General features: G+C 33.0%; 2 protein-coding genes across 2 annotated transcripts; one reads left to right on the forward strand and one right to left on the reverse strand.

The window, feature by feature from the left end:
- Positions 1-3,789: 3,789 nt before the first annotated feature.
- Positions 3,790-4,996, reverse strand: LOC123896911 (MLP-like protein 28). The gene is made up of 2 exons (XM_045947335.1): positions 4,726-4,996; positions 3,790-4,282 (listed from the first exon to the last, which is right to left on the reverse strand). Exons 1-2 carry the CDS (start codon positions 4,907-4,909, stop codon positions 4,002-4,004), a joined length of 465 nt encoding a protein of 154 aa, XP_045803291.1. The 5' UTR covers positions 4,910-4,996; the 3' UTR covers positions 3,790-4,001.
- Positions 4,997-7,757: 2,761 nt separating this feature from the next.
- On the forward strand, positions 7,758-9,145 carry LOC123898937. Its single transcript, XM_045949984.1, has one exon. The coding sequence runs from the start codon at positions 7,874-7,876 to the stop codon at positions 8,975-8,977; it is 1,104 nt and encodes a 367-aa protein (XP_045805940.1). The 5' UTR covers positions 7,758-7,873; the 3' UTR covers positions 8,978-9,145.
- Positions 9,146-15,302: the final 6,157 nt, after the last annotated feature.

Below are 15,302 nucleotides of genomic sequence, written 5' to 3' on the forward strand. Positions count from 1 at the left end.
GTGCAGACATTCTATTTGCAATAGCTAGGGTTCTTGAAAAATAATCTTCCACAGATTCTCCCTCCTTCATTTCAAGAACCTCAAACTCTCTCTTCAGAGCTTGCAGCTGAGCTCTCTTAACCTTTGTAGAACCTTGATACTTTCTTCTCATCGCATCCCAAATACTTTTGGAGGAACTACGATCAAGAATTGTATCAAGAATGGAACGATCGATCGATTGAAACAAGTAATTCTTCACCTTCAAATCCTTTAACTTGCTAGCATTAGCAGCTTGAATTTCTTCAGCTGTGGCGTTTGCAGGTGCCACCGTGACTCCTTCTTCAATGGAGGACCAAAGTTCTTTGGAACGAATGAGATTCTCCATGAGCATTGACCAATGGTCATAATGTCCATCAAACTTTGGTACACGAGACTGAGAGTGCTTGGATTCATCCATTAATGGATCAAGAACGAAGCTTGAAGAAGAAGCTTGAAGATGAAGAAGAAGCTAGCGCAAAAAAAAACGGTTATAACGGTTTTGTTCTTGAGAAAACTGCAGTTTTCTCTTTCCTCAAGTTTAGATCTTTGGGCTCTAGATACCACTTGTTAATTGCAAAGTGGAATCTCTGATTTATTCATCATAGGCAATGCCTTATATAGGCTTAGTTACAATACAATGAGTTTAGACTAGTTACAAGGCCAAGCCAAGCCAAGCCCAACAGCAGGCCAGGCCAGCCAACGCGCGCGCCTGCATATGCTGCTTGCTGCACAAGCCAAGCCACACACTACTAAGCCTAAGCAAACATAAGCCTATTCCTAACATTCACAATCAACCGCAAGTTACTTATAAAATTAAGAGTGTGTCTATTAATTTTTTTTTAGTACTAAAATATTTTTAGTAGTAATAAAGTCATTATTTTTTTTTACATATATAAATTTTTTAATAGACCGATATAAACAATTTGAGGCCCCTAAATGTTTGAGACCATGTGCGGTGGCTCACCTTGCACACCTACAGGGCCGGCCTGGGTATATTCCCAGTGTTTGACAGAACCAACATTTTCCCAATCACCTTCATGCACTCTAGCTCCATGTATGTGTGTTGATACATTAGGAAAATGTTCAAGTTGCTTTCTATAAAAATTATAGAACTTAGCAGCTGGTGTTTGAATCTCTACTTCAGTACTCTCCACTTTTCCACTTAAAGCCATGTCTTTGCTCTCTAATATTGTTTGTTTCTACTCATAAGATGGAAATGCAATCCCTTGTATAGAAGATTTATTGTGACTATAAAATTAATAGTTAAATCTGTTGGGGATTATGAATTGAATTTTGTATGAACCAGAGAGAATAGAGTAAGGAAGAAAGTAAAATTTTTATTGATATGAACAAATGAGTATTTACAATGTATATATTTATATGATTACTTGGATATCAAGCCACCATGATTAACCATAACTAACTTTTGGTTAACCCTTAGTAACTAACTAACCCAGTTGAATAACAAACTAGCAAACTCTATCTTAATCAAACAAACTAAACAAACTTATCATTTGAATTACTAGTTCAACAAAATCCACAAGCAAATTTTCAGATTACGATACTTTTGAAGAAATCAAACAAATAATTGATTAAATATATTCAAATTTAGTAGGTTGTTGTAATTATAATATGAAAATAATGATTTACCAAATATTTGCTTGCATAATATTGATTGGAATGTTTTGTCGTGATTCACGAGATATATAGTTGCTATTAGCACGTATGTTTGTCTAATATACCCCCGTAATAAATTTGATGCCCCGTATTTACTTGATCAATTTACATAATTTTATTACGGCATGCATCAAATCTGGACTTATTAAAATTATTCAGCTCGACAGTATGCCGGTACATATCTCACTAAAATGTGTACCGAAATGTTTATGTAATCAATTTGAAACTTATTTCATTTCACACTTACAAAACAACAAATTTAGAAAAGACGACAATAAACCAAAATTGATGGACCCATAATGGACAACCAATTAACATTGTTTTAGGCAATGTTTTAAAAACTGTATTGGCCCGATCTAACAAAAAACCAGACCCTTGATTAGGGTTGGAAATAGGCTAGGCTGGCCTCTTGGGGCCTGCGGCCTGACCTCTTTAAGTCTGATCAGTTTATTAAAAAGGCATGGCCAATGCTTTAAAAAGAGCCTATTTGTGTAAATAGGCCAGGCCTAGGCTTTAAGAAAAGCCTACTAAACCTAATAGGACGGTATGGCCTGTTTATATATATTTAATAATAATTATTTATATTTATTTATATAATTATTATTTATATCTTGTCAAAAAAAATTATTATTTATAAAAATACAAAATATTTTCATCACAATTCACAAATAGAAAGAAACCCTAATACCATCTCTCTCGCGCAGCAGGGAGCTCTCTGCCTCCATATCTCCGCCATCTATCACTCTCTCTGCCTCCATCTCTCCCTCGAATCTATCTCTCTCGCACAGCTCTCCATCTCTCATTTTACTTTTTATTTCGGATTGAAGGTTGAAAAGGAGGAGACACAAGTCACATTGAAGATTTGATGTTAGCCATTGTTTCGTGGGGTAATTTGGATGTGTTTTGCTGTTTCAACAATTGAAGAATTTGGATATTGAAGATCTAACATGTTTTCACGCTTTGCTAACTTAAAGTGTATATTTTGGTTGTTGCGGACTACATCGATTAATAGTGCTTACCAAACAATTTGACAATAAATTAATTAGTAGCCTAGCATACTTGATGGATTTGCATCGTCCTAATCGTATTGACTACAAGGTCAGACCAGACTTTTAAAAAGGCTCAGGCTAAGCTAAAAAAGAGATAACTTGACAGGCCGCAGGCCAGGCCTAGGCTTGAAAAAAAATCTAACGTCGGGCTAAGGCTTTTCAAAGCCTAACCTGACCTATTCTCAACCCTACCCTTGATAAAGGTTCAGTCATAGCTTTGAATATGTTACCTTAAACCGGTATAAACCAGTGCAATCCAGTTGCACGAAAATGACCCACACCAATTCTTTTTATTTAGAAGGATGCGAAAAAAAAATACTCTTAAAACAAATAGGAATTTTAGCATGTTGCCATGTTGGTATGGAACCCAGTCCAATTATATTGTCCTTACTCTAACACTACGCTAGTAGTTGCTCCCTGGTTAGTTTTGCTTGGGAAAAAAAAAACATTACTCTCTCCGTTCCTAACTTAATATTTTTTTCCCAAATTTTAGTTTTCTTTAAGAAATCAAAGTACAATTAATGATGTTATTTTCATCATTTGTACCTTTATAAAAACTAAAAACATTTATTAAATGAAATTTTCTCTTTCTTAATAAATTAATAGCAAAAATTACTTGTTTGTACAGTCAAAATTTGTCAACTTTCTTTCTTTTTTTTTTCTTCGTCAATTGGTCTGTGGTTAAAAATTTCACCTTAAGATGATAAATGTGATGACTGGGATTCGAACTCCAACTAGAGCTGTAAAAAGGGCCTTAGGGTCGGCCCTTTAAGGGGCGGACCCACTTATTCCTGATTATTAATTTTATTTAAATTTTAAACAATTTTTCTAGTGTCGTGAACTTATTCTCTTTTTCTTCAATCAGCACTGTCCACGATCGGCACCCTAAAAAAACTGTGTTTAAAATTTAAATAAAATTAATAATCAGGAATAAGTGGGTCCGCCCCTTAAAGGGCCGGCCCCTTAAGGCCCTTTTTACAGCTCTAACTCCAACCTTCTACATATATAATGCAATGCAATGTCTCTACCAACTTTTTATAGTATAAACCAAAAATCATTATAAACAACGCATTAATATTTTTATTTAAATCAAACATTTTACAAGCATTCATTAGCCATTTACTTATACACACGAAACATTTCATTCGGTTGCATTTATCTATTACAACAAAGCGTTTATTAGAAAGCAAAAAAAAAAACGTTTATTTTATAGACAATATATAGCACTCGTCAATCACACTATCTTCATCTTTGTTGCTATTCCTTGACAAGATGAGCATCAATTTCTTTTGCTACCTTTACAGCAAGGTCCAAGTATGATTCTGGAGATACACCTGTAATGTCCTCCTTTAGCTTCTCATACTCAAAAGCCCATTTTACAATCCCACCACCACCATGTTCTTTATCAATCACTTGTATTATTCCCTTTAAACTCTTGTAATCCCCAGTCACTTCCTTATCAATTATGCTATATGTGATTACCTTATTGTCATCATCAATACTCTCAATTATTATGGTAGCACTTATTTTTTTTCCATCTGCAGAGATTAACAAGTTTTTAAAGGATTTGTATATATATAATGCAATTTACTTTTTTATTGCATCAAGAAAATAATTTTAATTCTTTAATTCTTTTAACCAATTGTAATTAGGGTTTTTGTGCAATCGTAGGCGTTTCAAAGAATCCCCACAGTTATAAGACCCTTTTTAGTTTACTATGACTTTATGAGACTAATAATCATTGAATTAACAGCGAGACATCTAGTTTTTTACATGGTAACGAACGTTGCCAGGAATCAAACTCAAATTTTATTTTATGTACAAAGTCATGTTATCAACTTTCCCGAGACAATATCAATAATAATTAGCTAGATTTTGAATTGACTATTTTTATGTACACTAAGTTCTAAGTTATAATGTTTTTTTGTCCACTACTTTGGGCAATAAATAAAATAAAACTATGAAACATATATATAATTACCTATTGTATATTCATAGTGTTTGACAGAACCAACAGTTTCCCAGTCACCTTCATGCACTCTAGCACCATGTATGTGTGTGGATATATTAGGAAGATGTTCAAGTTGCTTTCTATAAAAATTATAGAACTTAGAAGCAGGTGCTTGAATCTCTACTTCAGTCTCCACTTTCCCAATTAAAGCCATGTCTATGGTCTCTAATATTGTTTCTACTCATAATTAAGGTGGTAATACATTCCCTTAAATAGAAGATTAATTTGTGACTATAAAATTAATAGTTCAATTCACAAGCAAGGTTCAGATTATGATACTTGTTAAAGAAACCAAACAAATTAAATAATAGATTGTCAACTAGCAAACAAATTAATAATTGGTTAAATATATTTATTAGATGGCACTTGTAGATTTTCTTTTGGTTACAAGATGGCACTTGTAGATTGTTATGAAAATAATGCTCCACCAAATATTTGCTTGCATAATATTGATTGGACAATGTTTGTCGTGATTAACGAGATAGAGTTTATATTAGCACGTATTTATTAATTTTCTAATATACACCCCTATGCCACTAGGAACTAGAGTTTTCTTATAAAGCTAAAAATTTATTTATGAAAAGGAGAATAAACAATTGAGGGACATAAATCTTAACTTTAGAAAGAAAATTAAAACATTTTTGTAATATAATGAAAATCATAAAATCCCACAATTTTGCGTGGAATCGCCCCTATTAGTCTATGCATAAAAAAAAATTGACCAAAAAAAATTTGCTAAACAAAATGTATAAAATAATTTTTAAACATTGCATACAAATTAACTAAAAACAAAAAAATTAGGTTCTTTAATACCTAACAAAATTTTGCACAAAAATACCTAACAAAACTCTCCCCTAAACTAAACATCATACAAATGATCAATTTATCACAAACAAGTAACATATACCAAGTCTTTCTCTTAGCTTCAAAATGACTCAATCTTATTAGAGGCTTTGTCATGATATCATTTGATCTTGAGAGATACAATGATTCAGTTTAATAACTCGGACTTTAATAAGATCTTAAAGAAAATAGTATTACATATGAATATGCTTACAGCTACTATGTATAATAGGATTTTTAAAGAGTTTAATATATGTGAGTTATTGTCACAAGAAATGACAATACTTTTCACTTGACTTTGTCCAAGTTGATGCTAAATTCTTCTAAGCCATATTTGTCTTGTGACAATCACATCACATGTTGCAGCTACAAAATCTGTTTCTATTGTGGATAGGGTTACAATAGGATTTTTATTGGATGCCATGAAATTGCGGTCGAGTTAAGAATGAAAACATAATTTGAGGTACTTTTCATGTCATAAAAGTCACCGGCATAATTAGAATATGACCAACCTTGCATGTTATCAACTACTGATCCTTTTTTGTACATTAGGTCAAGGCTCATGGTACGTTCTAGATATCAAGCGAACTAAAAATGATAGGTCAAGTTTTGTAGATGTCATATACGTGAGGCACCCCCACTATTTGTTTGTAAATAGTTGCATCGATAGATCTTCCATTTTCATCTTTAGTTAGCTTAATTGCATACTGGAACAAAGAAACAACATGCACTTTGTCGTTCGATCCCTCTATCGTCACATCATCAATCTCAGATTTGGGATGTGGTGAGTTCAAGGTTGTATGGTTATGCCTTCAACAAATCTTTACCAAAAAACGCCACCATTTTAGGTCTAGCAATCAATTCATGCAACAATTGTGTCGGCGTTGCAATCCACACTGTGAGTTCAAGGTTGTATGGTTATGCCTTCCATCCTCTTCCCTCTATCACAAGTCACCACTTCAACGAGCGCAACTCATCCGACAATCTCCTCTGAGGATCTGTCATGTTGGTAATCCATCTCCATGTTTCGAAGAAGATAAAGTAAGGCTTAAAAATGGGTTTCAAAAATTGATTTGGGCCTTTTGTAACCAATTTTTAAAATTTTAATTATGATTTTTTTTTTGAACAGCAATCTTAATTATGTTTTAATTTAAATATTTGGATTAAGGCAAAAGATTTAAATTTTTTGGCAACAATCACCAAAAAGAAAAACGCAAATAAACTCATTTTAATTTTTATTTATTCTCAAAATAGTTTTTGACTAAAATTCAAAATAAAAAATAGAGTTTTTGTTTTTAGTTGTTGATTTCTATTTTTACCTTATCACATCTTCCTTCACCACTCCTTCATCTCCCTTTTCCTTAGCAACACTATCCATGTTCTAACGACCGCCGTCGCCACCGTTCCGAAGACTACATTGCCACTATAGTGTTCTGACGACCATACCATCGTTCTGTTGCTGACGTCTCTAAAACTCATTCGTGTAATTTTTCAATATTCTACTCTTTTATTTCCTTTATGAGACAAATATTTTATTTTCCTTTTTCAATGCTCAATTCAGCCTCACGCATTACATATTCAAATTGGCCATCCATATATATTATTTCATTTTATGATGGAATTAGGTTATTACATAAATTATCAAACGCTGCCATTGTTCCAACGTCCAATACATCCACCTTTTTCATTGCTGTCAATATTCCAACGACGGTTTTACATTCACCAGAATAAACACAAATTTTTCATGTATCGTGCTTTAGAACTCGAACAAATTGATTTTGGCTTTTAAAATTTCAAAACTTAAAATTAAAATTGGTTTTGAGTTTTGAAAATCTACCTCTAAGAAAACATTGATCAAACATGTTTGAGGTTTAAAATTGACAACACCCAAGTATTAAATTTCAATATTTATGAAGTTAGAAAAGCAATAATCCATAAAGGAAATGATGAATTAGAAGTCATTAGGATTGATTCAAATTTCAAATCCTTTAACGTACATCTCTATTTCAAATTTTTCATTATGTTACAAATGAATAAGATAAATAATCAACTTAAAAAAATTCATAAAAATATTATTTTTTTTTTTTTTACAGAAGTTAAAAAGATAAAGATTGAATCTGTTATAAATAAACAAGATATAAAATTATTGTTATAAAATTTTGACGTCTCTGACTGCACATAAACATGCTCTCTACATAGTCTTTGTAACCTCAGTCCCAATATTGAACAAAGTTTCAAATCCAAAAACAAAAACCCAGTTAATCGAAACTTAACCATGTCAATTCACTCATCCAAACACTCCCTTATCATCTTCTTCATCCTAATCCAAATTTCATCCCCAATTATCAAAGTCCTCGCCAGAAACTCCCACGTCATCAATTTCCGATCACCAAATCTCTATCCAGAAAGCCTCGCATGGGACTCCAAAAAACAACACTTCCTCGTCGGATCCCTTCATCACCGCACAATCTCATCAATCTCAGATGCAGGAATCGTCGAAACCCTAATCACTGACACATCCTTACCAGAAAATGTCACCGTTTTAGGTCTAACCGTCGATTCACGCAACAACCGTATCCTCGCTGTAATTCACGCTCTTCAGCCTCTTCCTCCTTTCAACGCACTCGCCGCTTATGATCTCAACTCCGGCAACCGTCTCTTCCTCTCGATTCTTCCATCCGATGAACCCGCTCTTGCTAACGACGTTGCTGTTGATTCCAACGGCAACGCTTATGTAACAAACTCAATCGGAAACTTCATCTGGAAAATCAATGATAAAGGAGAAGCATCGATTTTCTCCAAATCGCGGAGGTTCACGGAACATCCAGTGGACCGCGATACACCGTATAGTTTGTTTGGACTTAACGGAATTGCTTACGTCAGCAGCGGTGGTTATCTTTTAGTGGCGCAATCCAATACGGGCAAGATTTTTAAGGTTGATGTGGATGATGGTACTGTTAGGCACGTGCTTCTTAACAAAGATCTCACGTGTCCTGATGGTGTCGTTTTGAGAAGTGATGGTGTCGTTTTGGTTGTTTCACCAGAAATAAATAAGTTGTGGCTTTTAAAGAGTAATAATGGATGGGGGGAAGGTGTGGTTTATGACGAAATTGACCTTGGTGATGATGAAGGGTGTCCTACTTCTGTTGTTGCTAGGGAGAGGGATAAGATGTATGTTTTGTTTGGGTATATGAGAGAGGGTATTTTGGGAAAAGTAGAAAGGGAGAATTTTAGAATTGAGGAGATTAAGTCACCTAAGGAAAGTGAAGATGAGAATATTTGGATTTATGTTATGATTGGATTTGGGTTGGTTTATTTCTTGTATTGGAGGTTTCAAATGGGTCAGCTTGCGAAGAATATGAATAAGAAGATCAATTGAGTGTTTATATGTTTGAGGTAGTTTGTATTTTTAATCCCAACATGTTTGGTATAGGTGTAGCTTAATTATGTTTGTATTTATGTTAGGTTTCTTAGGAGTGAAAATTGTATCATTTTGATGATTTGTACCATACTCTTAATAAGAGTTTAAGGTGGTTCTTAATTCTAATGCTTTGTTCCATATGAAAAACAAATGAATGATCATTTGTAATGTGGTTTTATAATTTTGGTTTAATTGTAATTTTGACCTTTAAGTTTTACAAACTTATAATTTTGGCCCATAATAAATAACAGTTCTAGCCCTCTATTTAGTGTGACTTCGCCAAACTACCTATTGACAAGATCATATTCATTTAATTATTGCTATTTTCGCACCCCTGTTTAGTTCGGTTTTTTGAGAAAGAAAGTCGAGACATTCAGAAAGATAAGCAATAGGTAAGCAAAGCGTGAGCGGGCACGGAGAAGGATACGCCAAAGACTTCGGCTTAACCCTAACGAGAATGAGCAACAACGAAATGACAAGATGGGGTGCTCCGAGCACCACCATTTAGAAAGAAGGGTCGAAGGGCCTGTAGCTTTCCACGTCCCCCCTTCGTCGGGTGGTGCTTGTGTGGGGGGGGGGGGGCGTGTGCCACCTGAACCTAAAATCTGGCTTGAAGTTCTCGCCTTACCAACGAGTCGGCAACTGATGGTTGTTGGTCGACTACCACCAAAAAGCTCCAATTAAGATGAATATTTCACATTTTGGAGTGTGCATATGTATGTATGTATGTTGGGTGTTCTTTGCAAAAAGTTAATTTTGACCAAGTCAACTCTGGTGTAACAAATCACTTAAATGACTCAGCTGTCAAATTGATTTGGTCAAAATTGGTCTTTTACAAATGAGGTAAAGATAGGAGGCTAAAAGTGTTATTTTAAAAATTATGAGGCCAAAATTGCAAGTTTGTCAAACTTAAGGTGCCAAAAGTGCAATTAAATCTACATTTTTCTATATATAACTGTTAGTTTTAAGATTTTTTTATGTTAATACTTTGTCTCTTCTTTTTGGTTGTGTTTTAAAATTATCTACACGTACTAAATAAATAAAGGAAAATGTTAAACAAAAAAAAATGTTACTTTTGATGAATTTTTTCTTTCTTTTTAATTATTTAAGAGTATTATTGACAAACTAATATTTATTGTTGGATTGAACTTTGGAAATAACAAATAATTTAAAACAAATTTTTCTACCAAAACCGACATAGACGAAAGCTCCTTCAACAATCTAAATGAATATTACTGTACTTGAGATATCATGTGCAACATCAAAGGCAACTCCCTTCTTGGTTTTTAATGGTTTTTATTGGAATTATTTCTAATTTACAAGCCATGTTTCATGCCATTTACAATTGTTTTTGTTTGGCAAATACTCATGTGTTTACTAATATTGTCATTGAATCAAACTCCACAACCACAATTGGTTTGGTGGCAGCTGGCTAATGATTCTCTTCTCCTCAAGAAGATTAGGCAATTTGACGATTTAGAATGGATGAATGTTTTTTCATCATACTCTTAAATAAGACAAGGATATTCTTATTTAATTATAGAGATTTATTTCAATGCACCAACAACATTATTTTTACATTTGCTTCCAATTACATTACACAAAATAGATATTGGTAGACATATGTTATAAATTAGCCTAAAAAGAAATAGTATTATGGTATAGTTTGATGATTTCAAGCGTAAAAAATTACAATGTCAATAATATATAAATTAAATCATATATTATAAGCATAGATATAGCATGAAAAGATGTATCCTATAAAAAAAGCATGAAAAAGGACTAAACTAAAAAAAATGCAGGAAAAAATCAAATAAAAAGTCAAGCAAAAATATTGAACAACAAAAGGTCAATGAACAAAGAAGGTATACGGGCATGAAATATTGACAAGGGAGTCACCAATTTTTTTTTGTTGCATTAATGTAACGAAAACATGATGATATACTAATACAAATATGTTTGTAAATTGGGTCCACTAACAGGCATAACCAATTAGCCATGAGAATTACTTTTGCCCATCCTATTGGTTAATCGTGCGCCCTACAATTTTTCAATTTTACCCTTCCGCTACTTAAATAGCGGACGTTATAAAGATATGATGTTTTGAGGGGTGTCCGCTACCTAAGTAGCGGACAAAAATATTTTGGTAATTTCATAGAGTGCGCCCCAGAATCAGTAGGATGACAAAAGAAAATCTCAATCGTTTAAAGTTCTCAAAATCAAAAGTGTGTACAATATTGAGGACATATTCCTTTCACACCCCCATTATCTTACTCCTAAAATTCAAGCACACATTGCTTCCACCTTTGCAAATACTATTTTGTCTTTTTTTTTTTTTTCTTCTTTTTTTTTCTCTTCAGTTTTTAGAAGATATGGATAATTTAAAATTGGAAAATGTTAACATGTACACCAAAGACACGTGTTAAGGAAGCAAAAGTAGAAATAATATATTGAAATTTGTGCATTTAACTTTTTAAACATTAAATTTTTTTTTTAACATTAAATGCAATTTTCTATATTTAGAATCTTAACATGTGCCCTTGGTGCACATGTTAACATGACCCTTTAAAATTTGATTGAAAAATAAATAAAACTTCATCAAAAATTGTTTCAGTCTGAATTCAAACTCAAGACTTTCCGAATGATTCATCGTTAACTAGTACCTCTCAAGTATCATTAAATACCAAACTTTTTGCACATATTTCAAAGTTCAGGTTTTATTTAATCAATACATATTGCATGATAAACATGAGTTCCATTATTGCTTTGCCAATTATTGTTGCTTCTAAGTTCTAATTGAAATGTTGTACAGTACCATTTAGCAACAATACATTTGCACAATCTTGATCTCACCATTCTTTTCATTTCAATGAGTAGTAATTAATATTCAAATCAATGCTATTACTTTTTCTTAATGTTAAATATTTACTCCTTCATAATAGTTGTACTTTGTTTTGTTTTCTCTTGCAACATATAATTTTTTTTTTTTTATTTACATCACTACATGACTCTCCAAGGCTAGTTGTTTGTTTGTTATTAACACCATAAAAGAAAACATATGATTTCTAATGTTATATGGACACTATTTACTTGTCTTGAATGTTTTAAAACAAGAAATTATAAGAAAAGGTTTAAGCTGAAAAATTAACAAACCAATTATAGTTTGATGATCAATATTGATCATGTATATATATAATCACTAAACAAAGAAAATAAATTATTGAAACTCAAACTAACATTGCTTAAGCTGATTTTGTCCTCATACAATTGTAGGATTCAAGGGCACAAAAAAAAATGACAAAACTACACAAGAGTGCTCGTATGAAATAATACACGTCTCTTTTGGCAACCAGATGTCACCAGTTCAAATTCGACTCTGAAAATAGAAAAGCATTAAAACTCTTGAGAGAGTGTCTATCTGTCCATTGTGGTCATGCTCAAATCGAAGAATTGGTCTTGCCAATTACATGCTGATGATGATACCCGATTTACCAAAAAAAAAAAAAACTACATCCCTACACATGTTGCTCACATCTTCATTATGGACACCTAATATAATAATCATCTGGAAATGAAACTTTGTTATCTTTGAAAGGGTTAAGCTTATTGTGGCATTCAGAAGGTGCAGATGGTGGAACTGGCCCTTTTGGTAATTGATTTTCAAATAAGCTTTTGAAGTCTCTAATACACTCAACTCTTGAAACAATAAGCAATGCTACAACAAAAATAACCAAACCTGAATTTAAACAAAATCTTTGATGATTCAACATGGCTAGCTTTATTTCACTTCTCCTAAATGAGACAAATTACAAACTCTATCAATGCTTTATGATGTAGCTAGCTAGAATATATAATGTAATCTAATTATATATATACACAAGAGTATTAAATATAAATGTTGGATGTTGAAATTTTGTTCCATCATCATGGAGCACGAAAAATGTTATAATATTAATCTCTTTGCAGGTTTTCAACGCCGTATGAATGAAAATTTATAAAACATCATGAAGCTGCTTTTACTAGTGAAAAATTACTAGTTTTTTGGAACAAAGAATGTGTGAAAACAATTATTTAAGTTGAATATAAGAACAGCAGCAGACTTTTTAGAAAACATGACAAAATGGGACTTTTGAAATTCATGTCCACCAATATGTCAGAACTTGAAATACATGTTTGTATATCGAAATAGATTAATTAGGTGCAGTCGATTTTTCTGTGCCGTCGTTTTATAGCCGTCTGATCACGATTTGAACAGTTTAAACAACTGCAGTTGAAAAATACATTTTTTAAATCAAGAGAGAAAGAAGACAATCTAATTTCATTTCATTACTAACATTTTTGAGTACAAAGTAAAAGTTGCAAGGTGCGTGAAATTAAGAAACAAAAAATTAAAAATATAATTATTGATTGCTACCGTGAGAACTCACGGAAATAGATATCCTGCAGTTCATTTTGACACAGTTTCCACGCAGTTTTGCATTACAGCCATCCGATGAAAAACCTGTGGTAGAGATTGTTTCATGTGATTTTTCAACTGTGTTGATCTGAACCGTCTGATCTATCATCAACGGTCCAGATTTAAAACTGTGTGAAAACTTTGTGAAAATCTACTGCAGGAAATCTGCATCCAGAACTCACCACATATGGCGTTTGTCTACTTTCTATGGATCGAAAGTCATTCTATGACAATAGCCCATCATGCATATAGCAATGTACATTTTGGCTACATTTATTACAGGACAATCATTAACAGATTTACATGTGAAAGATGTTGTAATAATTTTTGGAGTAATGGCAGCTTCTTTTGTAGTAAGAAACGGGAATAGAAATAAAAGTATTGTGAAAATTAACTTGAGAGTTTTCACCATTTTTTCTCTCTTCGTATGTAACAAATATCATACGGCTTGATCAATTTATAATGTATATAGCTCATGCAATTTAAAAAACAATTAAATATTTCTAGGTTTTAAGGTGATCAATGGGTTGTATTTGTCCATTTAGAACACTTAAATAGTAAATATCTCTTCGGTAGATCAATGATTTAAGTTTGTCCCTTAAACACACTTAGTGAAGGGGTTACATAAAAAACTTTCTAATAATTTTAATCTACACATATGTATCTTTTAAAAATTTATCAAAGCGAGTTTATAGGTGTTGTGAATTCGATTAATATCACACTAATAGTACTTGATGTGTGGAGCAAATTAATCAAACAACCATAATAAGCGGAATAGAGATATAGTAATAATAATCCAAACAAATATAACCAAGTGAAGGAGAAAGAGAACAAGAAAAACACATAATATTTGTTTACTCGATTCGGTAAAAAATGACCGAATCTAATAGAGTACCTTTACAAAGAGTTTCCCAAGGGGGTTACAAGAATCAGTCTTCAAACCTAACTCTACCCTTATCCCGAATCTCTTCCCATGGCCAAGAGACTCAATTTGATATAGTGCTTTCCGAGATGAATTCAATAACCTTTTGTCAAACCCTAGAATTATACCAAGAGACAACCCCTCTTATTTCTCTCTAAAACCCTAACATTTGTGTTGGTGGCATACTGTATGCCATAATCAAAATAGATTTTCTTCAAATCATGTGTGCATGCACCGGTGCATTCTGGTCATGCACCGATTCAAGTTACTCCCAGATCTCCAGCTTTCGTGTTTTGCATCGGTTCAAACCAATCTTGTATAGGTACAAGATTCTCTCGGATTTTTCACGTTCGGTCCATGCACCGATGCATTCTGGACATGCATTGTTTCACTCTTTTCTGGACTGCTTCCACCGGTTCAACTACAACATGCACCGGTTCATTAGACTTGTTCTTCCTGATTTTAAGTTTGATGAAGAGGATAAAATATGGTGTTGACAATTTATTATAGTCTATGGTAGACCTTTGTGATCAAAAGGTGGAAATTTGTTTCCCACCATGGGAGACCTACATGCCTTTCCCATGCTTAGATTTGGCCATGCTAAGGTATAGAAATAAAAGTACAGCCTTCAATGGATGATGCAAGATAAACACCTTCCACAACACTACAAGAATAATATGTGCATTCCCACGGTTGACAGAGGCTAGAGAGATAAAACCATGCTCATTCAATTAATATACCCATATCAGGTAACACTGTCCGGTGATTAAAACTATCACGTTCCATAAGTGCTAGCTCAACTGATAAAAAATACAAACATCGTGATCCGGGTTCGAATGCGAGAATCTCACAATTATGTGAATTTAATTTTTATTTTTTATTTTTTATTTACAATGAGCTAGGAA

Source organism: Trifolium pratense, linkage group LG1 (genome assembly GCF_020283565.1).
Source record: "Trifolium pratense cultivar HEN17-A07 linkage group LG1, ARS_RC_1.1, whole genome shotgun sequence".
In the NCBI taxonomy this organism is placed as follows: Eukaryota; Viridiplantae; Streptophyta; class Magnoliopsida; order Fabales; family Fabaceae; genus Trifolium; species Trifolium pratense.

What these genes read in the sequence shown, in the direction of transcription:
- LOC123896911 (XM_045947335.1), bottom strand. Translation starts at nt 4,909, where the DNA reads ATGGCTTTAATTGGGAAAGTGGAGACTGAAGTAGAGATTCAAGCACCT. An exon ending in ACACTATGAATATACAATAG is followed by an intron (nt 4,283 to 4,725) that starts GTAATTATATAT and finishes TAATCTCTGCAG; the next exon opens with ATGGAAAAAAAATAAGTGCT.
- LOC123898937 (XM_045949984.1), top strand. Translation starts at nt 7,874, where the DNA reads ATGTCAATTCACTCATCCAAACACTCCCTTATCATCTTCTTCATCCTA.